At 37.2% G+C, this 26034-nt stretch overlaps 1 protein-coding gene across 14 annotated transcripts in view; it reads left to right on the forward strand.

The window, feature by feature from the left end:
• Nucleotides 1-26034, forward strand: part of LOC131689160 (small conductance calcium-activated potassium channel protein) — a 761072-nt gene that overhangs the window by 640559 nt on the left and 94479 nt on the right. For all 14 annotated transcript variants that reach the window (XR_009305353.1, XM_058974046.1, XM_058974048.1 and 11 more), the window contains 3 exons: nt 14114-14209; nt 19363-19679; nt 19909-20013. Coding sequence is in view for 13 of the 14 variants with exons in the window: in XM_058974046.1 (XP_058830029.1) it covers nt 14114-14209; nt 19363-19679; nt 19909-20013 (518 nt within the window). In the remaining variant the exon portion in view is untranslated. The remainder of the gene's footprint in view (nt 1-14113; nt 14210-19362; nt 19680-19908; nt 20014-26034) is intronic.

The following is a 26034-nucleotide window of genomic DNA, read 5'->3' on the forward strand; positions in this document are numbered from 1 at the left end:
TTGCTAATGAGTCGGCCTTTTCATTGCCCGGGATAGAACAATGAGAGGGGACCCAAACAAAGGTAATCTGATAAGATTTTTCAGATAACGTACACAAGGACTCCTGTATCTTCCCCAGAAAATACGGTAATTGCTTTTTAGGCTTCACCGCACGAAGAGCATCGATAGAGCTGAGGCTGTCCGAAACGATGAAGTAGTGATCTGTGGGCAGAGTGTCGATGATCCCAAGGGTGTACTGAATTGCAGCTAACTCTGCGACGTAAACTGAAGCGGGATCATTGAGCTTGAATGAAGCGGTGATAGTATTGTTGAAGATACCGAAGCCAGTGGACCCATCGAGATTTGATCCGTCAGTGTAAAACATTTTGTCGCAGTCGACTTCTCGGAATTTATTATAAAATATATTGGGGATCACCTGCGGGCGTATATGGTCCGGGATTCCACGAATCTCTTCCTTCATGGATGTGTCGAAGAATACAGTAGAATCAGAAGTATCTAGGAAACGGACACGGTTGGGATTGTACGAAGAAGGATTGATGCTCTGTGCCATGTAGTCGAAGTACAAGGACATAAAACGGGTTTGAGAATTAAGCTGGACGAGCCTCTCGAAGTTTTCAATTACCAACGGGTTCAGAATGTCGCATCGGATGAGCAATCGATATGAGAGTTCCCAAAATCGATTTTTTAGCGGAAGAACGCCCGCCAGCACTTCGAGACTCATTGTATGGGTCGAGTGCATGCAACCCAAGGCAATGCGCAAGCAACGATACTGGATTCTCTCCAGTTTGATGAAGTGTATGTTCGCAGCGGAGCGGAAACAGAAACACCCGTACTCCATCACCGACAATATCGTTGTTTGGTACAACCTGATCAGGTCTCCTGGGTGAGCACCCCACCATGTTCCAGTTATTGTTCGGAGAAAATTGATCCTTTGTTGGCATTTCTGTTTCAGATACCTAATGTGACATCCCCAGGTACCTTTAGAGTCGAACCAGACCCCGAGATATTTAAATGTGAAAACCTGGTTGATCGTTGCACCCATTAATAAAAGCTGGAGTTGCGCCGGCTCACGCTTCCTAGAAAAAACAACCAACTCAGTTTTCTCCGTGGAGAACTCAATACCCAGCTAAAGAGCCCAAGCAGACAAATTGTCCAAGGTATTTTGTAATGGTCCTTGCAAGTCGGCAGCTTTGGGCCCTGTAACAGAGACCACCCCGTCGTCTGCAAGTTGCCTTAGCGTGCATGAATTGGCAAGACAATCGTCAATGTCATTCACGTAAAAATTGTAGAGCAGGGGACTTAGACATGAGCCCTGGGGAAGACCCATGTAGCTAAATCGCGATGTTGTTAAATCGCCATGCGAAAAGTGCATGTGCTTTTCAGACAACAGGTTTAGCAAAAAGTTATTTAAAATTGGTGAAAGACCATGCTGGTGCAGCTTCTCTGACAGAATGTTGATAGAAACTGAGTCAAAAGCCCCCTTAATATCCAAGAAGACTGATGCCATCTGCTCTTTGTTAGCATGGGCCATTTGGATTTCTGTAGAAAGCAACGCAAGGCAATCGTTCGTCCCTTTGCCTTTGCGGAAGCCAAATTGTGTATCTGACAGTAAGCCATTTGCTTCAACCCAATTGTCGAGGCGAAACAAGATCATTTTCTCGAACAACTTCCGAATACAGGACAGCATTGCAATCGGCCGATACGAGTTGTGGTCGGAGGCTGGTTTTCCTGGTTTTTGGATGGCGATGACCTTCACTTGCCTCCATTCATAAGGGACAATGTTACCTTCAAGAAACTTGTTAAATAAATTCAACAGGCGCCTTTTTGCAGTGTCAGGCAGATTCTTCAGCAAGTTGAATTTGATTCTGTCTAACCCTGGGGCGTTATTGTTGCACGATAAGAGAGCAAGTGAGAACTCCACCATCGAAAACGGTGTTTCATTCGCGGTATCGTGAGAAGACGCGGCGCGGTACGTTTTCTGTACCGGGACAGAGTCCGGACAGATCTTCTTGGCGAAAGCGAATATCCAACGGTTTGAATATTCCACGTTCTCGTTGGTACTATTATGATTACGCATACGTCGAGCCGTACCCCAAAGAGTGCTCATCGCTGTTTCTCTCGTTAACCCGTCGACGAACCGGCGCCAATAACTGCGTTTTTTGGCTTTCATTAGACTCTTCATTCGCCTTTCTAACGACGCGTACTCTTGATAGCTAGCGGGTAACCCGTCTTCCCGGAAGGCCTTATATGCAGTGGACTTTTCCGCGTACAGCTCTGAGCACTCTTTATCCCACCACAGGGTGGGAGACCGTCCATGGGTATTCGCGCTGGGTACTGGTTTAGTCTGAGCTTGATTCGCACTGTCGAGAATCAAGCCAGCCAAAAACCTGTACTCTTCCTCCGGAGGAAGTTCTTGAGTGGATTCGATTTTAACGGATATCGCGGTCGCGTAACTCTTCCAATCAATGTTCCGTGTGAGGTCATACGAGACATTGATTGTTTTCGATGGTCTTGAACCGTTAGCAATTGAAATCACGATAGGCAAATGATCGCTACCGTGGGGATCAGGGATCACCTTCCACATGCAATCTAACTGTAGCGATGTCGAGCAAAGCGATAAATCCAACGCGCTTGCGCGTGCTGGTGGTGTAGGAATCCGCGTCATTTCTCCCGTGTTTAAGATGGTCATGTTGAAATTATCGCAAAGATCTTGGATTAATGTTGATCTATTATCATCATGAAGACAGCCCCATACCGTACCGTGCGAGTTAAAGTCTCCCAGAACTAGCCGCGGTGCCGGTAAGGATTCCGTGATATTACAAAGCGTTCGGTGCCCTACCGAGGCTCTAGGAGGAATGTAGATGGAAGCAATGCAAAGGTCTTTACCTTTGATTAAAACTTGACAAGCGACAATTTCAATGCCTGGTGTCGAAGGAAGGTTAATTCGGTTGAAAGAATAGCACTTTTTGATCCCCAAAAGTACTCCTCCATAGGGGTTTTCTCGATCCAGACGAATTAGATTAAAGTCGTGGAAGTTGAGATTTATATCGGAAGTTAACCAAGTTTCACATAATGCGAAAGCATCACATTTTAAACTATTTAGTAAAAATTTAAAGGAATCGATTTTCGGGAGGATACTTCTGCTGTTCCACTGTAGAACAGTGATCGAATCGGTGACCTCGTTCGATGACTTAGCCATCGAAGGATACGATCGCTGCAAGGAGGGGCCATTTAGTAGTCAATTGCTTCAAAAATGTTTGCACTATAGGGAGAAAACGTATCAGAAGGCTTTTAAGAGGATCAGTAACATTGAAAGCTGTGAAAATTAAGTCCACTATGTCAGAAAATTTCATTAGTCCGCTACTGGACTGAGTATCTGTTTGAAAAAAGGGGACACTTGGGGTTTTTGGTGTCCCTGGAAGTGGTGGGTACTCCTTGTTAGAATTAATATTTCCAAGTCCTGGAGCAAATTGCTTCGGCTTTTGTGCATCACTTCCGTTGGATTTATTGGTTGTAGATGGCGCACTCTGAGTGGACGACACCTTGGCACCCTTACGGGGCAATGTAGGGGAGGCTGGATTTCTCCTCTTCCTGGATTCCCCTGGGTTAACCAAAGATGTTCCCTCTCGTGGGTCGTCAGATTCTTGCTCAACGTTAGCCAAACCAGCATAGGGATTTTCGGACAGGGCAGATGGCGAAGCATTCTTTAGCATTTCTGCATAAGAACGCCTTGAGCGTTCCTTAAGGGAGCGCTTAATTTTATCCCCGCGCTGCTTGTACGCAGGGCATGATTTAAGAGCATGTGAAGGGCCCCCGCAGCAAATACACTTTTCAGTTTCTTTGTCGCAAGAGTCATCCTCATGCTCTCCTTCGCATTTGCCGCATCGTTTCTTATTTCCACAATATGTGGCTGTGTGGCCCAACTGCTTGCAATTGCTGCAGCTCATGACCCGCGGTACAAACAGGCGAACTGGTAGGCGAACCCTGTCAAGGAGGATGTAGTTGGGAAGAGAGGACCCGGCGAATGTCACCCGAAGCGAGCCTGATAGAGAGTAGGTAGTCTTACCTCCCTCGGTGTTTGCGGTATACAATTGTTTGCATTCTAAGATCTTAATCTGTTCAAGAGAGGGGTCCTTAAAGCAGCCAACCCCGTGCTCCAACAGTTCTTCGCATTTCAGGCCCGGTTCGGACACTACCCCATCGATTTCACAGGCCACACAAGGCACGTACGCTTTAAATTCCCGCGTAAAGTGCTCACAGCAAGCAATCGCGTTTGCCTGCCCGAGATCATTCACTAGAACACGTATCTTGTTTGCCCGAACACGTGTTATCTGAGTTACGGCCGGGTAATTAGCAGTCAGATCTCGAGAAAGTTTCAAAATATTAACCGGTTTCTCTCCGGTCCGAAAATATACCACCCATGGCCCAGAGGAACCTTCTGGGTACTGCTTTATACGGGGAGCAATGCGAGTATTAGGGGGATCAGGGACTTCCATGATTACATCAGATGGTATTTCGCCCTCGGCCATTTAAGCACGAGGGCAGAGCGTTATATAAACGGGAATGTGTCTTATTATTTGATTACAAGGTAGAGTAAAAGTAGGGAAAAGGAAAGAAAGCAAACGAGGGAAAAAAAATAAAGCAAAACTTATCTGCAAACAACGTCGATTGTTCCGCACCAGCGAAAACAATGTACTGGATTTACTTTCGGCACCAGCAGAACGGCAGCTAACGAACAAACAAAGGATGACCTTGACTCACTAAAATTTACAAACCGAACACCACTGTGAAATATAACGATCCGTTCCGTTCAAAGGTTGGGAGACGTATGACTCACACACTTATGACATATATGAGAGCGAGAATATGAGAATAGATAGAAGCATCAATTGTCTCCTCTGAATTGTTTCTACCAATTATAAGTTCCTAGATATTGGATCTCAAACTTTAAAAATCGTTTTTTCTCTCAATGTGCTGAGCAACAGTGCAAGTTGCCAATATACGATCATACTAGCGTACTACTGGGCACTGAAATTAATAAGATACTTCACTTTTACTTTACTTCCATAGTCCCATAATTAGCACTGCTCTAAAAACGATCCAGCTTACGAAGCTCAATAATTCTATACATTATTGAAACAATTCAAACATCGTTCGACGCCCCAAAAACAAATTACCAAGGAGATCCAACAGCCCATTAGCTTATCGTAAACATTTCTCCTCATAATTATATTTATTAGATCAATTTAAGAGCGATGATTTTCGCCGAGCGAACAAGCCGGCAACGAAGAGGCAAGCTATCTTTAAAAGTTGTAGTAGTAAACTATGGCTTGTTTATCATTAACTATATTAGTTAGTTATAGAGCGCAACGGTAAAAACAATAAGCCTTTCTGCAAGGCATCTGCTGTAAAGCGACAACTCGTTAGTGACTGCCTCCGGATGGCTGAATCTTTAGTGCGGTTAGGAGGCAGTAAAACTTTAGGCATTAGATATCAATGGAAAAGCTGTTATTCTAACGGTTTCGACTGAGCCACAAGGCGTCTTGGGAACCATTAAGTGTTAACTGTGTTTTGGGTTACTGGTATTGTTTTTATCTTTCCAACAAATATCTAAAGGTTTAAACCAAATGGTAAGTGCTTTACGGCTAGATAATTTTTGCTTTTAAAAGGTTATATATGTTGAGATCGTCCAAAAAATCGAAATCTTTTTTATTCTTCTGTCATAAAGCTCAGGTTCTTAAGAATGTTATCTCAATTTTTTATAGAGATAAAAAACCGCAAAGTTATAACGATTTTCATCTTGTTCCCTTATGGTGGCGTGGCTTATACTTTAAACTTTAAACGCGATTATCTCGAAATAATGTTTTCCCAAAAACGTCTTTGCGGTGACTACGATTGCCGAAAAAGTTTTCAACTGATCTCAAAACTTTTTTAGATTGTTTTCTTAATTGAACTGCCGTGTCCTCGAACGGTTCCATTTTTTCGTCAAAATTTTCATATTCATAATTTTTTAATAATTTTTTCAGGTGAAAAGAGTGTTTTTTCTTGAAAAATCGTCGCCATTTCCAAAAAGAAGAATTTTTTTGAATGAATCGTTCAAGGTACATATACTAATGTTTTTTTTAGTTTTATGCTTTCAGTTGAGCTGTTGGACAGAAATCGTATTCACGGCAAACCTCTTGAAAAAACGCGTTTTGCGGAAATTGCTATAACATTGACAATTATTAATATTTTTTTATGTACTCAAATGGATTTTGCAAATTGGACATTGTACTACGTTAGACGTATATCAAGTATTTCATAAAAATATGACTACATACCTTTACAAAAATTGAAACTTTTCCTTAAAACTTTTTAAAACTTTTAAAACTTGACCCCTTAAAGCTGCCAGCGTGAGTATGAATCTATCAAATTAGTACAATCAGGGCCACAGAGAGAAAATACGGGCCCGGGGGGTCCAACGTACGGGCCCCCACCACTGTCTATAGCCTGAGTACAAAAAGTCAATGTTTGAAATCCATTGGAGTTCACTGATACTATGTATAGTACACTGAAATTTTAGGTTTATGTATCAGTTTTTTGCTCCAGTTGTTTGTAGTGCCACGAAGAAAAAAAACGTAAGTATAAATACTTTGGGAGTTTTTACCTCTTCGACAGTTTTGGTGACTTTGAAAAGCGCCATTTTTGTCAATAGTATTTATAAAAGTAAGGAAATGGCAAGATTAAAAATGTAGTAATTACAAAAATTAAAAATATATAAACGGCGATCAACGGCAAAAGATAAAAAACAATAGGCAAACTAAATATTAAAAGAATGTACAAAAGTGCAAAAAACAACAAAATCAACCAAATAAACAAATTAATGTCAATTGTCAAAAAATGTTTAATCGAGAAAAATCAAAATAAAACCTATACAAAATTGATAAAGGAAAACAGAACACTAGAAAAACATATTGCGAAAATTAAAAAAGTTGAACATTATTGAACAAATGGTGAAAATAATGAAAAATCGATAAGAAAATAGGAAAAATTTTAAAAATCAATGAAAATGAAAAAAAAACTACTAAAAAGAATACAAACATTAGGGTAAGGTGGGGCAAATCCGACCTAGTAAATGGTTTTGGCTGTAAAATGCTCATTTTACATCGGATAAAGTCGTTTTATATACCAAATTAAAGGTTAGATTTCTGGGCAACTTTCTTTACACAGAATTTTATTCGCATCTTTAGAAAATTTGAAGATAAAAGCATTTTACGAAAAAGTTCATTTTTGCTGTTTTCAAAAAACTGAAAAACTCGATGAATCAAGAATAATAATATTTATTTAACATTAAAAACAAGACAATGTAAAGTTAAGAAAAAGTGTGCATAGTGTCAAGAAAAGATAAATTAAATTTTTTTAGGAAAATAAAAAAAACTCAACGTATAGGAAGAAAAAGTATTTTCAAAATAGGTTAAATAGAAAACATGAAGAAATAACAATAACGAAAATAAATCTTAAGAAAAAAGTAAAAAAATAAATAAAACTATATTAAATGAACAATGGCAATAAATAGTTTTATTAGAAAACGGAAAGTTAAAAACTACAAAATAAGGAAGAAAATAGGAGAAAGGAAAAATTAAACAATAAGACAAATTTGAATGAATTTGAATAAGTAAAATTGCCTTTGGAAAAGCAAAAATATGAAAACAAGGAAATAGAAAAAGGCTATGACAAGAATAAATGTAGTAAATAGACAAATTCTAAAAATTAGATGGAATGACAAATGAAACAAATAAAAAAGCAGGGTATTAAGATATGAAACAATAAGAAAAATACTTTATTTTATTTTTTTAATTTTCTCGAAAAATCGCGAATAAAATTAAATAACAGAGAAAAAACTATAAATTAAAGTAAGTGATAGTGATAGCAATAGAAAAAAAATTAAAGGTAAGGAACATAAAAAGATGGATAAAATAAAAGTATGCAAAAATATAAAAAGGCAAAATCGTACAATTGTAGAAATACAAATACAATCTACAACTTGAAAAAAAAGATCAATAAAATTTTAACAAAATAAAAAAACCCATGTGGGAACAAAAAAAATGGAAAAAATGAGAAACATGGATCAAATTTCAAACAAGGGTTTTGGTTGGATTTTACGCTATGCTGGGTTCGAAAACATTCATAATCCTATAAAAACATGAATTATTCACTATGCTATATTTCACCCTTAGGAGAAAAATTGTGTAAACACAAAAATTTCTCACCAGGACGAAATTTTTTGATAAAACCAGTCTTTGCACTTGAAGGGCACAAATCCATTCTTATTACTTATGTGCGTTTCGACTTTGTCTCTTCAGAAGCCGACACTAACTTTGTGTCGGAATAGATTAGCGCCGGCTTGACGCAAACCCCTAAAACTAAAACACACTCTCTGTTTCAATCGAACGACTGGTCAAACGTGATGTCCCGTCTGAGCAGAAGTTCTGTTTATGCCGATAAGACACAGTGAAGTAGAAACTTTTCTTAGCTAGCAGGCCTATGCGAAAGCACTATACTATATTTCACCCTAAGGAGAAAAATTTGGTAAACACCAAAATTTCTCACTGGGACGACATTTTTTGGTAAAATCCAGTCTTTGCACTTGAAGGGCACAGATGCTTTCTTATTACTTGGTTGCGTTTTGACTTCGTCTCTTCTTCTCCGTGTCCTTATTAACCAATATTAAGAATCATGTTAAAAAGATTGTATAAAAATTTGGGAGTGGATATCAAAATACTTTGCGAGATATTGCAATTGTTAACTTAAAACAAGGTAATTTTACACTAAACGCCCAGTGGTAGGCCTGTTATAATTGAAATATCTCGTAAAATACTTCGAGTCCATTCTTAAATTTTCACACAATCTTCTCAATATAATTATAAATTATTTGAACAGCCCAAAAAAAAATTTCTTCGGCGCGGCCCAAAAAATTTTTTTGCTTCTAACATTTGCAGAATACATAAATTACATAAAAACAAATATTTAAAAAAAATTCCGGTGAGATCATGCGAAAACGCAGCTTTTAGTATGTAATGCTTTTTCCACTAATCTAATAGTTTCTAAGTTATCAAGGATTGAAAAATGTTCAATTTTATTAAATTTATTAAATATTTTATAAAGTTCCAAAACTCATAACTTGAAAAACATATCAAATTCAGCCAAAGCCTAAAATTCGTGTCAATAACTTTTAGCTAAAGAATGCAAAAAACTGGGAGGGAACTAAAATTGTAGTTGTAAATCTGACGTGGAATGACCCGCATTCTACAAATTCAAGACTTTTTTGGTGATATCCAAGTGTTAAAAGAAAAAAAAAATTTAGCCGCCCTGAAAACAATTTTTTTTGATAACATAAGTATATAAGGTAAATAATCTTATTTGAAAATTTCAGAATGGAACTTGAAGTGTTTTACGAGATATTTCAATTATAATAGATTTATCACTGGGCGTTTAGTGTAAAATTGCCTTGTTTTAAATTTACAATTGTAATTTCTCGCAAAGTATTTTGATATCCACTCCCAAATTTTTATATAATCTTTTTAACATGATTCCTAATATTTTAAGAGAAAAATATGTAAAAAAAAATTTGGTCCAACTTCAAAAAATTCAATTTATTTCAAGTAATTGCAAATTTCATAAATTATATAACAAAAAATATTTTTTTGTGAAATTTTTTTGGTAAGCTCATTTAAAAATGCAACTTTTTTCATTTAATATTTTTTTCCATGTATCAAATCGTTTCCGAGTTATCAGTGATTGAAAAATGTTCAATTTATTAAACTTCAAAAGTTCAAAAACTAATAACTTGAATATCAAAAATATCATATTCAGCAAAAACAAAAAATACATGTCACATATTTCTAGCTAAAGAATGCAAGAAATTTGTTTGGAAAGAATCAAAATTTTGTTTGTAAATCTGACGTGGAATGACCCACATGCACAATTTCTGGCAGGCAGGTGGTCAATGTTGTGACTTATTTGGCAGTCAGTATCAAGTCACTACTATCGAGTTATACACCGTACTTCATCTTTAAACGCGTTTTCCCGAAAGTACTGTTTTTTAAGCGGTCAAGTTTCATAGAAGTACTGGTCCGATTTCAATAATTTTTTCTCCAATTGTTCAGAAAATATACCGCAATATTTGGTGGAGAGAGATTTGCAAAATGTCAACTTGTTCCATTTTTATGGTTCCTAATAGGCCAAAAAATAACGTAAATACTGGAAATTTTCACAAATCGTTACATAACTTTTACAAATTATAAAATAAAAGAAATCCCTCTGGTCTACACATAGCCAACGTGGCTATGATTATAAAAAAAATGAGTTTTCTGATTACAGATAACCCAATTTGCCAAAACTTTACTTAAGCGGGACCCATCCAGTTTCAAAATCGAAGTCATCAATGAAGAAAAGTCGAAACATGTGTCTTCAAAATAAAAAAGAAGTTTCTGAATCCATTGAGTAGATGCTTTACAATTTATTCCCAAAAAAGTGCTCAATTTTAGACTTCGCGAGTAGAAGACACTATACTCGTCACGAAAGGGGCTTGTTGTGTACGCAATTTGTTGTTATAATGAAAATGTTGATATTTGAAAGAATTGTAAAACGTATTTATTTTTTTCATCCCTGGCCTCTTTGCAAGGGGGAATTGGTAGTCGAAAATCGCCGGAAAAGGCTACGTCATCTGAGTATGACACCTTTACAAAAATGTTTCGGTATCATCTCGTATCTGAATATGATTTTTTATAGATTTTGTAACAATGAACGGCAAACCAAATATATTAAATTTTAAATTTTGGGATTAATTTCGAATTCTTTTGGTATATCAAGAGTTTTTGATGACTCATTTGACCAATTGAGCTCTCAAATAGAGGTAGATTTACCACCTCTAGTGGTACTTTGACCAGAAGAGTTTCACTGAGCAGGGGATAGACTTCAAGAGGCACATGGGTATGCGTTGAAATCAATTAGAATTTCGAATTAAAGTGATCATTCGACTGAATTTTGGAGCGCTTCCATTGCTTTTTATTATATACGCTTAAAAACAAATAAATATGCACTGTTTTATTTCTTATGTAGCTCGTAGCACTAGGAGGAAAAATATCTTATTTTCTTCACATTCACCGTAGAGTGTCATGTTTTTGTGCCGTTCACATTTAGTTGTATGGTAAAGTGCCTATTTTCAGCATACTAAGCAGGGTGCTTCACTAATTCATTAATTTCTCGGCCTACAATCAATGGAATGCGAAAAAATTGACATCAACAGCTTTGCTTCGTTGTTAAGAAACAATATAATAACACAAATGCGCTGAAAGCAGTGAAATTCTCGTGTTTGAGAAAGAAAAGAAAACTCGAATCGAGTGTCCCTATTGTTGCGCTACCATTTGACTCAATGCGTTGAACAAAGACGGCAGACACTGCTCTAACCAACGGCTTCAAATGGGAAGGGTGATAATAGAAACATGGCGAAAATGAGCTCAACACCCTATGTTTTTGCATTTGTTAACAGTTTTGTTGATTTAGTTGGCTGTAGTACTTCGCTTGCTCGGATATTCACAAAGAATCAAAGCACCAACCACTCTCGCTGTGAAGGATAACCACCCGAGCGAGATTTGCTCTGCTTCTCAGTAAACAAACACGGGGTGTGAAATCACACTTCAGTTTCTTTCGAGAATCTTTGTGAGGAACATTAATCCATTGAAGCGAAGGTTCAATGGGATAAAGTAAACCCAAATGGCACTTTTAAAATAATATTTGTCAACGCCAAGAGGGGCCCTCCTTAACAATTAGGGCCTGCAACCCGAGGATGATGAGGACTGAGTGCTGGACGATTCCTGGTAAAGAAAAGGGCAACGCAAAATTGCAAAATAATCCAATGGATTCTTCCGGGCGAATTCGGATTTACCTGAACGAAGACACGGAAGCAGGGTTTTTTTTTCTTTCAATAATTACTTTCGATACTAATCCAGTGCTTTCGAAGATTGGAAATTCAATAAATCAAAAAAATCGATTTCAAATTGGCGAAATTTGAAGACAACCTCATGACCTCTAATCAAACCATTTAATTGTTTAACCCTTACAAGTCTGATCATATTTTTGTTTCGATTATAGACATTTTAACCTTAAAGTCATTCGCTTCGTCATTCAGGTTAGGAATTTTCCTATAACAAATCTCTATTCCTGTGTGCGGGGTTGGGATTCGAACCCAGGTGAGCTGCGTACATGACATTCAATGTACAAATTCCGCCATGCCCGCTCGAATCTGATCTTGTTTCGATGCGAAAATTAGGTTGGTAAAAACATAGTTGATATCAAATATGCAGTAGTTTAGAACTTTCGCTATTCTAGTTACCTCATACACAAGATATTGAATTTTTAATTGTCTTCTCAAATAAATTTTTATCGAAAAAGAATTTGTCAAAAATTTAGTTTCTGTTAAAAATCCGGGCCCCCTTCAAAACTCCGGGCCCGGGGAGAAACACCCCCCCCCCCTCTCGGCGGCCCTGAGTACAATCAGTTCATTCTCAGTCGTCGTTCAAAACACACGTCCAACCTCACGGTGTCGAGAAAATGAACATTAGTCGAAGTCGACAACATAGTATCTTTTGTTTTTATATATATAATGCGTATTGTGTAAATCAAAATGTGTGATATTCCAGGCTACCCTTTGCTAGTTAACACGCTTGTGCTTGACTTCAAGCAAAGTTTAGTGCGCCCATCGGTGAGCTAAGCTGAACATTTGCCGAACCACCAAATGAAACTCGATGTTAAGGAAATATCCTGTATACAAATGCAACATGTGAAAAATGCAGTACTGTTAAGGCTCAAACATTTATATATGGCATAAAGTTTCGTTTCCGAAAACAACCTCAAACACATTTTAGAGCACGGACGTGTTAAATTCAAGATTCTCGTGGCCATTACCACCAACGCAGTCAGTGTACGTCTACAAGATATAGCACCGTGCACCTCACTGACCTACATTCAAAGCAACATGTCGCAATATTTACAAGTGCTCGGGATTCAATTTGCAACGTATGCATAAAATTTTTTCCTGGTATTGATATTGGAGTTAAAGTGGTGAAAATGCACTTAACCCGCCCAATTTCATTATGTACCAACCATGGTCAAGGCGCTCTTTATCCACAAACAACACTATATGCTTATAAAGGTCAACTTGCCACGTGTCAATTTTGTCAACAAACTGCTCACTCCGGAACCCATTGCGCGAATGCTGCTCAGAGAAACGGAAAAACGGCTTGCGGACGCAAACTACAATCATCATTTTCAACTACACCGATGGCTACAATTACAGCACAACCAGTTACAACTATACCCAGCACAAACCCACAAAAATCGAATAACGTCAATAAACATTCGCAACCAACACCAGACACCCCCAGAAATCACCAAGAAGCAAATGATAAGAACAACGAGTTTACTATAGTAACTCGTAAGGGACCGAAAAAGCCAAAAGAGATTGCTATCGGTATTAACAGCGACGATACTGTGGACGAAAACAACATCCTAGAAACAAGTAATAGAACATAGTGATTCTCAGTCATTATCTGGTGACATAGCAAATAAACCAAAGAAATAATGTCAAATAAACGATTTAGAAAAAATCAGTGCAATTTCCGGGATGAGATACTTTAATTTTATTTTACACATTATTAAAATTATCTGCAATCATTTTATTGACACTAACAATTCATAACAATAGAAACGAAGATCCATCTCTTGCAAACTGGATGCTTTTAACGAGAACAACCGTGTTGAAAGATGTTGATTATTTTTAACAGCACACCACCTCATCACCATAAACACGTGGAATCGATTACTACATTGAATTGAATTATACTTGAAGCAGTTATTTATTATCATCCATCCAATTAGCGGAATTAAAAACAATTTCCTCCCTCTCAGTGTGAAAATGTTACGACCTGTTCAAGAAGTTGATAATGCAGAGGAGGTTTATCATAATCATATTACATACATACTACAGGTTTATCATAATCATATTACACACAAACATTATGGTAAAGCACCCAATTTAACTCTTTCTTCATTGTTTACTTTTTACTCCACGCAGGCATCTTTTTATTCAACTGCTTTAAAAACGTTAATATCCGTATCGACTGTGATTTTACTCGGGCTAATTGTAGCCTACCACGCCTTGGAAGTTCAGGTAAATATAACACCTATCTTTAAGATAATGTAAGAATAAAGAGTAATGGGTGCCATGTGATCACATTCATATTTTGGAAACAATTACTTATGTAGTGTGTTGGTAATGCAAGACGGTAAGAATCACATTAATGTAAGAATTGCTAGAGTTATGGCAATGTGTAAAACAGCAAAAAGTGTTCTTGACTGTAATGAAATAACCGGAAAAAAGAATGGTGATTACGTATTAAAGATATATTAGAGTATTAGAGTGTTAGAGAACAATACGCGTTTGAAAAAAACTCTGCTGGAATTAAAAAACAAAAAGAGAAATTGAAAATTTATTTCAACTATGTTTCAAGATAAAATACATAAACCGTATAAACCAGCGATTCTCAACCTGGGGTCCGCGAACCCCTAGGGGGTCGTGAGGCCGTTGCTGGGGGTCCGCGAAGAGGAAAATCTTTTCCGGACGGATATTGAAACTTCAAGTTTTTTATCGTATCAGACTGAAAATAATATATGGGTCATTCCATGCGAAGTGATCAAGGCACGTGTAATCGACCTCCACGGATTTGAACAAAATTTAGAGGATCATCTAGGGCCAATATATAAAAACTCAAATTTTTGTGACAATTGAACCACCCCTCGGGTCATGGGAGCACCCCCCGTTTTGGCAAATTACCAAAACCCTTGATTTTCTTTTGATCATATCTCCGGTTCTATTTACTCTAGAATCAAACCACAAGATGGCTTTTGAAGAAAATTGTTCAAGGAGTCTATAAAAAATATTATTTTTTGTCGACAGTGTTGCCAACTATACATTTTTTACAGTTAAATATTAAAAGTTAATTTTTCTCTCAATACGTATATTTTAATTTTGAAAATTTTAATGTCATCGCGTTCCTCATACATTTTTACTTAAAAAAAGCTTATCATCCCTATATAATATGAGCGCATCCTGAGATACACCGTTTTGAAGAGAAAAAACCGCAATTTCCCATATAAAACCGCAAGCGCGCAGCGCTAAAAAACCAACTTGAATATTCTGAGTTTAAACACTATTTTTCGTGAAGTAGACGAGAAATGATGAAAAACTACGTATTTGGTTTGCTTCTAGCAGATCAGGGTCGATTTTTATGACAGTTGGAAGATTTTCCCAATTCTGGCCAATAAAAATGGATTTTTATATGAGAAAATCGGAGTTTTTCCCTTCAAAACGGTATATCTCAGGATGCGCTCATATTATATTGGGATGATAAGTGTATTTTATGTAAAAATGTCTGAGGAACACGATGGCATTAAAATTTTCAAAATTAAAATATATGTATTGAGAGAAAAATTAACTTTTAATATTTAACTGAAAAAATTGCATAGTTGGCAACACTGTCGGCAAAAAATTATATTTTTTATAGACTCCTTGAACAATTTTCTTCAAAAGCCATCTTGTGGTTTGATTCTAGAGTAAATAGAATCGGAGATATGATCAAAAGAAAATCAAGGGTTTTGGCAATTTTCCAAAACGGGGGGTGCTCCCATGACCCGAGGGGTGGTTCAATTGACACAAAAAAAGTCGATTTCAAGTTTGCATCTTTTTTTGATCACTTCGCGTGGAATGACCCATATTGACAGCATATAAATCGATGTTAAGCCGTGGGGGTCCGCAACCGCCCAGGGTAATTTTGAAAGGGTCCGCGACCGCCCAGGATAATTTCGAAGGGGTCCGCGATGACCCAAGTTGATTTCGAAGGGGTCTGCGGAGCAAACAAGGTTGAGAACCGCTGATATAAACTGTATGAGAAAGCTTGCTGGACATCGTTTATTCATCGTAATTCTTTCCTTAAATTTTTCAATTTTTTGAATGTTCTGGAAAGATGTTGGAATTATTGAAATACAGATACAATAAGATTCCGTTTTTGACACGTTCCGTTTTTGGCATGTTTCATTTTTGGCAACAAAAAAGTTCCGTTTTTGGCAAATTTTTTTGTACCTAGTAAATCTTTTAACCCATTCATGCCCATGTTGTTTGTGGACAACAACGTTTTTAAAAAGCTATAACTATTGAATGAGGCAAGATTTGCTCACAAAAACAAGTAAGTCCAATAAATGTGACTATTGCCTTTCATTTGAGTATTAATAGGTCCAAGGATCAGCTCTAGAACTGAAGTTATCGCAATTATTCTGATTGGATTCCGATGGAGCAGTGCTGCCAGGGACAGTTTTCGTTGACGTCAGAAAATGAATTTTTCATATATCTTCGTTATGTTGCAATATTATTGAAAACTGATAAAATTTATCAATTTAGACTGTCTTTGGCTACGTTTTCCACCTAATTGGACTATTGTAAATATCCTAGGAGTATTGTATTAAGCATTGGAAGTTATAAATTGAGCAGCTTCTAGCACTGCGAGGGAAGCACCTTTCTTTACGAAAAAAGGCTTTTCGTGTTTCTTGATACCACCGTTTTCAAGGAAAAATAGTTTTGAAACCCTAGGTGTACTAGAAAAAAGTTGGGCATGAAAAGGTTAATAGATGCTCAATACACATTTTGTTGTAATAATTGATATCACTTTTGACTTTATTTTCAAACATGAGTGTCAGATTTACTATATTTTATGGGGGTGGGCACAGCGAATAAAATTAAATTTGCGGACTTTTTTCTGTCATTTCATTCCATTTCACATATTCTTATATAATTAATGTTTGATTGTCCACCATTTCATCAAAGATTGGCGCGTCTTACCCAGAATTATAAAGACGATGGTTTCCTCCTTCGATATACTGCTTTCACCTTTGATCACATCAAGCAAAGTTTTCGCAGTGCTACAATCCTGAAACTACGAGTGTGTAGCTCGTTGTGAGGTATAGAGTCGAACTCTGTGAAACCAAGAGTACGGTAGGATTATAGCGCCAATCAATGTATTGCATAAATGAATAAATAGCGGGGCATTGTAAAAAAATCACTTATTTTTGAATTCTCAAAGCCCCCCCCCCCTCCTTTCATATTGTGACAAATGTCAAAGTAAGCTCAGATGCCAAATTTCGCATCATTTGGACAATTTTCAGCCCACTTGAAGTTTTTGAAATCGGTACTATTGGAAAAATGGAGGGAAATGCGCATAGCATAATAACAAAAAAATAATATAATACCTCTCAGAAAATTACCTCTTTTTAAAGCAAATAATCTTAGTATTTGAATAGAAATATTTCCGTTTCTCGAAAAATGCCAGAAAGTGGGCTACTAGATCATGTTGTCCCCAAAATCCTCTGTTATTAATAATGTTTCTGCTCTGTGATTTAAATCATACACTCTCCCTTAGCGCAAAGCCCATTGGTTTATCTGTCCATGATAGTAGTTGTGATAAATCTGCTTTCCCTGGTTAAAAGTGATAGCGAAATTTGGGTCATGCTTCATTCTATTTTAAACCGTTGCTGATATCAGATCTGTTTCCTACAAACCATTAAGGGTGTTTTTTGCATTATGGAATCAAACAAAATTGAAACCGCCCAAGTGCCGTTGGAACCTGTTGGTGTAAACTTGGTCGCCGTCCAAGAGCAGGGCTCGAACGACACCACGGACATGGAAACTTAGAGTTGCAGCAGTACTTCCTTCGGTTCAAAAATTAAGCCGGTAGCATCGACTTCATGTCTTGCCATGAGGATAAAAATGTGCGCCTTTCTACTTTACCAGAAGCTAGAGGCAAAAACTTTGAAAAAATCAAAGGAAGAAGGTAAATCGCAAGAACTCCAACGATTTGACTACTGCCAGAGAAGGAATTTCTAGGATTGTTCACAATCAGCGCATACAAGGGAGGTTACAAAATAACTACTTCACAGAGCCTCACAAGGACACGTTTCTCAGAGACCTTCTTGGTTGTCTCTTATTCAAACCCATCCGGATCGTTTCTGTCTAGTTTCTGCGGCTTTGGCGTTAGATTTGGGGTCGTGTGCTTCTCGCGTGAGAACGATCAAAGCTGTATCTGACTCAAACAGACATTAGATGGCATAAATCAGAAGGCCGGTATGCTATATTTCACCCTAAGGAGGAAAATTTGGTAAACACCAAAATTTCTCAGTAGGGTGAAGGGATTTTCGTCAAGCGCTAATCTATTCCGACAAAAAGTTAGTGTCGGTTTCTGATGAGGCGAAGCCGAAACGCAACTATGTAACAGAAGGCCGGTGATTTTCGATTCACAGTCGAACCATCAATCTTTACCAGAATAAAGTGACTCTTTATGTCCCTTGGGCTGCCAAAGAGGCATTAAAGGGCACCAATGTTTTGACACGGCTAAGTTTCCATAATCCTTCCGCAAAGGTAGAAAACTGGAAGATCATGAAAACCAAAGTAATCAAAGAAGAAAGTCTTCACTCTTCTGCAGATTAGACGATGAGACGTTGAACATTCTCTCGAAGCAAAAATTCAGGTTGAATTATGGTTTCGAGAAAGTGATCGTTAGTGTTCTAAAGTGCAAAGTTTCAAAACAACGATTTGTAACGTATGCAAATCACGGGATGTTAATTAATTGTGAATCATTTCGAATTACTTCAGGAATTTGAAAATTGTTATATCAATACCACCTCGGGGGTGTGATATGTCAACTCATCGAGAAGTGTAGTTTATTTCCTTAGCGGTGAAGAATACTTCCGTACTATCTATATTTTCTGTGTCGTTATTTCTCTTATCCCTAACCTTACCACTTCCCATCAGGAAATGATAAAAAGACAAATCATGGCAAATCTCCGATCAACGTGGGAAACGTGCCATTTGAGCCATTTACTGATTCCTGTTATAGCATTCAATATATTTTTGCTCCATTTTTCCCATAGTACCAATTTCAAAAACTTCAGGCGAAGTGGGCAGTCTGAAATTGTCTAAATGCTGTGAAATTAAGCAACTGAGCTTATTTTAATATTTGTCACAATTTGAAAGGGGGAACTTTGAGAATGTTTTGCAATGCCCTAATACATTGGGAGCTACAAGAAAGGAACTTGCATACACACTGGTAGCACTCACCATTGATACCCACGAAGATCGGATAGTTTTGTTTATAATAAACAACCTAATTTCTATACCAACAAATATCGACTTTTCAAAATGACACAATAACATGAAAAAGTGATAAATTCTCTTCACCTACAAATCACTAATCCCCATTCATTCTGCTTCCGTTTCAGCTTTTTATGATAGATAACTGCGCGGATGACTGGCGGATAGCGATGACCTGGCAGCGAATGAGCCAAATATCTTTAGAATTACTCATCTGTGCGGTGCATCCCATTCCAGGTCAATATTATTTTCTATGGACAACTAAACTAGCGAATAAGAATAAAGCCATGGGAACGGAGCTCGTCCCGTACGACGTCGCGTTATCCTTGCCAATGTTCCTTCGTTTGTACCTGATATGCCGTGTGATGCTGCTACATTCGAAACTATTTACCGATGCTTCATCACGTAGTATAGGTGCACTGAATCGTATCAATTTTAATACACGGTAAGTTTTTTTTTGGCCAAGTCCAATCAAGGCATCCTGATCTCATTTGTAGTAAAGATTAGAAGAATGGTTTGCTATGAGACATTATTATCATAATCCCGCTTATTGAGAATAAATTGAGTAAATTGAGCCATTAAAACCCGCAAAATACTCGCCACCATAACGATTTCGGGTAAATCTGATCTATATATTTTTTTCGCTTTCGGCTCTGTCCGACCGTTTATTGCAGATTTGTGCTAAAAACACTAATGACAATATGCCCGGGAACGGTCCTACTAGTATTCATGGTTTCATTATGGATAATAGCGTCGTGGACGCTCCGGCAGTGCGAGAGGTAATTATCTATTTTACAACTCGGCCCATCATCTTACTCTTTCGAGGCCACTCTAGTCTCCTCTCACTGTCCCATTTCATTTTCCCACTGTTTCTGTTTCGATCATTAAACGTCATCTCCTTTTCGATCTGACCATCATCAAAAATAAACATAATAATCAACATAGAATAGCAGATAATATCTATGATCATTCCCTCCAACCCAAAAAACACCCTTGAATGGATCAGTAAAGATATGTCTTATAACTTTAATCTCGTTTCGTATTGATAACAGAAACTACTATATACCAGTATTAACGAACCGCTTACAGTACACACACGTTTATTATAATACGTCATACAGTAACTAACCTTCTAGCCATTAGATGGAATATATGTTTCAGATCTCAGTTCTGTTCAGTTTCCCCTATTTTATCTACGCCCCTCCCAGCTTTTTTGTTCAACATCGAGAACTAGTTTCTAGTTGTTTGAGTTTTACTCACCACTTCCGTGCATAGTTGTGAGTGTGTACTACAGCCAGTAGAAAACCGCCTGTGAACGAACTTGCAATTAGTACAATGCTGCAACCCATCTAATATTGCTTAATAGTGCACTTGAAATTGAGAGGTTTCTACAAAAGAACATTTTCCAAATTTTTAACATAAGTTGATATACCCAGACCCAGGATTCAAATCGATCTCAAGTTTGAGTGCCGCCTCCTGCCACCACCACATTCCTTATAAATCATAAGTTACCCACATCAGCTTTCTATTTATCACTCTCTAGTCATTATTTCTATCATCGTAGTAAGACTCTATGCGGCAGTAAACCATAATTGTTTTTTTTCTTTCTTCTTTCTTTCCGAGGGCTTCTCGGAGGCTCGTTTACTTTTACACTTTCATTTCTTCCGACTAATATTTTGTCTTTCCCGCTATCAGTTTTGACCATATACTGTCCAGCCCATCTTTCTGCATCTGTGCCTTCGTGATCTTTCTTATCATAACCATCATCACCCCCTGCTTCCAAAGATGTAATTCCCAAGCCCTACACAAAACGAGATTACAGTCTCTCCCTTAAAATGATACCCGAGGGAAAACGACCAGAGTGTAAGAAAAAATTAGAAATAAAACGAAATACTCCGCAAACATAGATAATAGCGGATGTAGCAAGTACTACCAACTGTCGCCGTCTCCCAATTTGAGTGATACAATCGAAAAGAAAAAAACAGCAGTTTGTGAGTCAATTTACTAAAACCTTAGCGTGTGTGTTTTTACTTCGATTATAGAGTTTAATTTTTTGTTAAATTAATTGGAGTCGTACAGGTCCTTTTTATCTATTTGTTTTTTGCACTCACACAACACATTCATTCGCACTCTTCAAAAATTGTAAGACACAGTGCTGTTCACACCATAGGTTTTATACGAAATATGTGTTCTGTATAGAGATTAACGGGTCCTATGCAATATGTCTAGTACCTTTTACAGGTACTTGAAATGAATGATAAAACTATAGAAAATTACTAAGCGTACGTTATACGCCGATCTTATTAATTGATCTTTTGTCAGTTTTATTCATTTCTTTTAATTCGATGTTGTAAGAGAACTATTCCCATTTTTTCGGAATAAGAATTTTCTCGAAGAAGTTTGGTAGAAGCAAATCATGTCCTTTTATAACAACTTTCCTACGTTAATTTTTACTATACAATTCGCCAAATCAGTATGGGTATGGTTTTGTTGCAGTTATAGCATTATACAAGTTTGGTTGAAAATTTGATTTGCAATTGCATAGAAAAATAGAAACGAAGAATGCTTTGAAATAATGGACAAACCTGAAGAGAAATTCGATCATAATTTAGGAAATTTGCGTCAACCATTGAAATATAAGTTTGTAGACCAATTACGTTTACCAATGCCACACTTATGTCTAGTGTTTGGGGAGACTGACTTTCACGGTTTAATCCTCATTCAATAACAGTATGTCCTTGAAGCTGTTTGATATCTTCCAAATGACTTAAAAAATATTTTCTTTTATAACCGCTCGACTACAAGCACATGGCGGTGAAGAGAGTTAAACAGTGTTCAGATTCAAACGAACTGTCAAAATTTGGTAAAACGATAACATTTATTTCTGAAGCCATCTTAAACAGATTCGCAGTCTTTAGATTTAAGTCATCGATACTTTGCGTTTTATTTTATTATCCCCATTTTTATCAAAGAAGAGCCCGGAGCTAATTGACGATGTTGTTTTTTAATTGTGGAAAATATAATCATTATCGTCATCGTGCGCAAACAATCCGGGTACTTTAGATTACCAGATTACTCAATCCTGGATCAGCAGACACCAATCTCCTTGGCAGACTGATGAAATTTATTAAAGTTTTTATGAATTGTCATCAGTATTAAATCATAGATACGAATATGTGACCCGAAAATCTCGCCATTTTAAAAGGATTCGGTGTAAATTGGCGATACACCAGGAAATAACAAAAGGAAATAAAATAAAATGAGAAGCCCTCTAGAACGTGTTGAATACAAAATAGTATATCAATCAACTTTGGCCATAGTTTTTCAAACTCAATATCCCGACATTTTATTTTCGACACGTAGTCCATATTCCAAAACAAATGTTTGAAATTCCTTGGGCGAGATATAAAGAAAATATTTTGCTATGTAGTAAACTCCAGAAATATAAATACTATTTTTACACTGTTATAACTACCACCAACTTGTCACGTATGCACCGCAAACTTATGTATAAAAAAATTATTTTATAGCCGTCAAACTACCTATACGAAGACTAAAAAAATCTTTCAATATACTATCCTAAAATGTACATAGTCAGTCGATAAATAGTTTAAAACTCACCATAAATGACGCAAGATGTTTGAAATTAAGTAAATTTACTTATTACGCTCGACAACCCAATATCGCCAACAACTTCAACAAAACAATACACTACTTCACTTTACTTCAAGTACACAACGAGAAACAACGAGGATTTCGCCAACTTACTCATAAAACCAACATGTGCCGGGCTCCCTTATCCTATTGTATGCTGATTACAACAAAGTTGCAGACCAGGGCTGAGCTCCATCATAGTACTGATGGCAAACCTGCTAGACAAAAGAGAATGAAACGGTTAGCAGTCAAAACAGCAAGCTGTGCTTATTGAGTTACGGTTCTCAACCCCAATGAATTGACAACAGTAAGACAGGTGCTCTTCTGAATTTCTCACTCATTGGAATCATTATGGAGAGGAATTGAAACTGACCATCACTTTATTTACAATATAAATACGGTTAGAACGGTCATCTTATTACAAACAACGAGCTAGTATTAACAAACAGGCGGTTTCACACAAATAGCTTTGCATAAAAGAAACAAAAATGTGGAAAAAAATCAACAAAGCACCGCATGCTGCCAGAATACTATACACTGATAATATTCCGTTTACCATACCAATACAAAATAAATGGTACTCATTTCGTCTATCACTACAATCTGCTCTCTCTCTCTCTCTCACTCGCACGGCTTCTCTGAGAAATAGTTCTGAAGAAAATTTAGAATAGGACGTTAGCAACATTGAGATCCTCTCTTTGTTTACTTTCTCTTTGCACTAATTTTTAAGTTCATATCGAAAGCCGACGGTTTTCACTAGAATATTTATCGTCACAATTCAAAGACCTTCATGAGATTGCACAGTACTGTTGCAGAAAATGAAAAAATCGCTTGATAGCGGGTTGTCCAAAACCGCACATCGAAACCCTAGACATATTTTTTTCCAATGATATCAGTTTCAATGATAACTTTGGATGCCCGGGGCATTTTTCCAAGAGAACATTTTGGATGCATTTTTTCATCTTTCTTCAATATTCAATGTATCGTCACTGTTAGGAATAATATACAAATAACACATCTTGTTTTCGGCATTTTTGGAAGCCTTTCACACACGTAGCTTTTGGTGACAAAACTCAAACCTCCTCTTGGAGACAACGTAGCTTTTCCCATGACACATTTCGAAATAATTCTAAGCCGACTCTTAGGTCGCTGTCGGAGTGAAGGTATGAAACTGGACTGAGCCGTGCTGCAAATCAAAGCGAGTAACGATCTACGAGAAGAATCGGAAAACAGGAGTGGATCCATAAACAGATTCATTTATGCGCAATCCGAAGAAGCAGAGATTCTCCTTCCAATGATAAGATCCTGTCATTGGAATAACACAATTTACAGTACTTAAGGCACTGATTGAAAACAATTTTTTTAAATACAGGTCTCTACAAAACGTTTGGCAGCTTTTATCAACATTTTCTTAATAACAGAAAATTACGTACAAAATAAGCCCAGTTCATGACAAATTATTTAGTTTTGTTTGGAATTTTATGTTGTATGTTTTTTGCCTTTCTCCTATAGAAAGGTTATGCAATCACTCCAAACATCGCCAATTTAATACCGGCCCGGAGGGCGGTCTGTCATATACCATTCGACTCAGTTCGTCGAAATCGGCAAATGTCTGTGCGTGTGCGTATGTATGTGTGTGTATGTATGTATCTATGTATGTGACCAAAAATATGCACATCGGTTACTCGGAGATGGCTGAACCGATTTCAAACATAGTCTCAAATGAAAGGTACAACGTTCTCATAGGCTGCTATTTAATTTCATTAAATTCCGAGTTCTGGTTCCGGAGTTACGGGTTTAAGAGTACGGACACATTAAATTCACATTTTTGCCTTTCTCCTATAGAAAGGTTGTGCAATCACTCTAAACATCGTCTTAATTAATTTGTTTTGACTTACATAGCTTTTCTGTATTTTAACAGCGTAGTTAGGGGCTACGGTGCGGGGTCCCCTCCCCACATCACTCACCTCCTTTCCCTAAACCGCGCTTCCCTCATCACGTACCCCACTACCCGAATAAAATTTTCTAGTTCCTCCAGAATAAATTTTCCTAGTGTGTCTGAAAAACTAGTGAAAAAATTAGTTTGAAATGATTTTGAGTTAAGAAACAAATTTAAAATTTCTTAACAAGTTGAAAAAAATTGGCGCGGTCCAAACCCTCGAGCCCTCCGCCTGGATCCGCCGCTGGTTTCAAGTGTTTCAGCGTCGACACATAGCAACTCAAGTTCGTAGCTGTCGATTCATTGTACGTATGTGTAAATCGCATTGAATATGTAATAGACATTTCCATCATTATATTAAACATAACTAGCCATGGAATCGTAGTTTGCATAAATGAGAAAGGCGCAATTGCACCACTAGATGGATTAAAACGGATTTTTATTTTATGGTCACATTTCTGCAGCTGCCAATGATTCTAAGAAACATACATTCAACTGATTTACTAAATTTTGTTTGATTGAATCCGAAGAGAAGATTCAATTCACTTACCAAACTAAATCTTCTAGTTAGCAAGATTAGTTAACTAATGTAGCAAGTTAAATCCGGATACAAAATCTTTTCGTTATTTTTTGCTAGCTTGCAATTCCGCGAATCGAAAAATTTAACAGATGTAAAACCGCGTGAAAAGTAACTTGTATGGATTTAAATTTATTGTTCATTGGAATGGAGGAACATTGAATTGTTTTCTCTAATCAATGGGTTATGATACTTGCCATAAAAATTAAACTTAATACTACGTCGCACAACTTCTGACCCTAACCTCCCCCTCATCAGACTGGGTCACAAATTTGGTGTACCCTCCTTCTCCCTAAAATGCTACGTCATTTACGCATGGCCCCTTAGCCTAGCTCCTGATTAACCGTTTTGAGAAACGTGAGCGTTCGTTCGGTCGCGCGCGAGTGCTCTGAGTAGCAGTAGTGTGAATACTTGTTCGATACACATTGAATTAAAGTTGTTCTTAAATTTAGGTGTTGTAACGACTGGATACGGGAATTTAGCAGGTGTTTATGGCTTTCTCAGTCGGTAAAATTTAGGCAAACGATTGGTTTATAAATTGCCCGACGTTACGGCCGTTTTTGATGGCCTTTTTAAAGGGAAACTGGAATTTTTATTGTTAGAAAGTTAAAATATAAAATGCAAAAACAC

The sequence above is a fragment of the Topomyia yanbarensis genome, chromosome 3 (assembly GCF_030247195.1).
Source record: "Topomyia yanbarensis strain Yona2022 chromosome 3, ASM3024719v1, whole genome shotgun sequence".
NCBI classification, from domain to species: domain Eukaryota; kingdom Metazoa; phylum Arthropoda; class Insecta; order Diptera; family Culicidae; genus Topomyia; species Topomyia yanbarensis.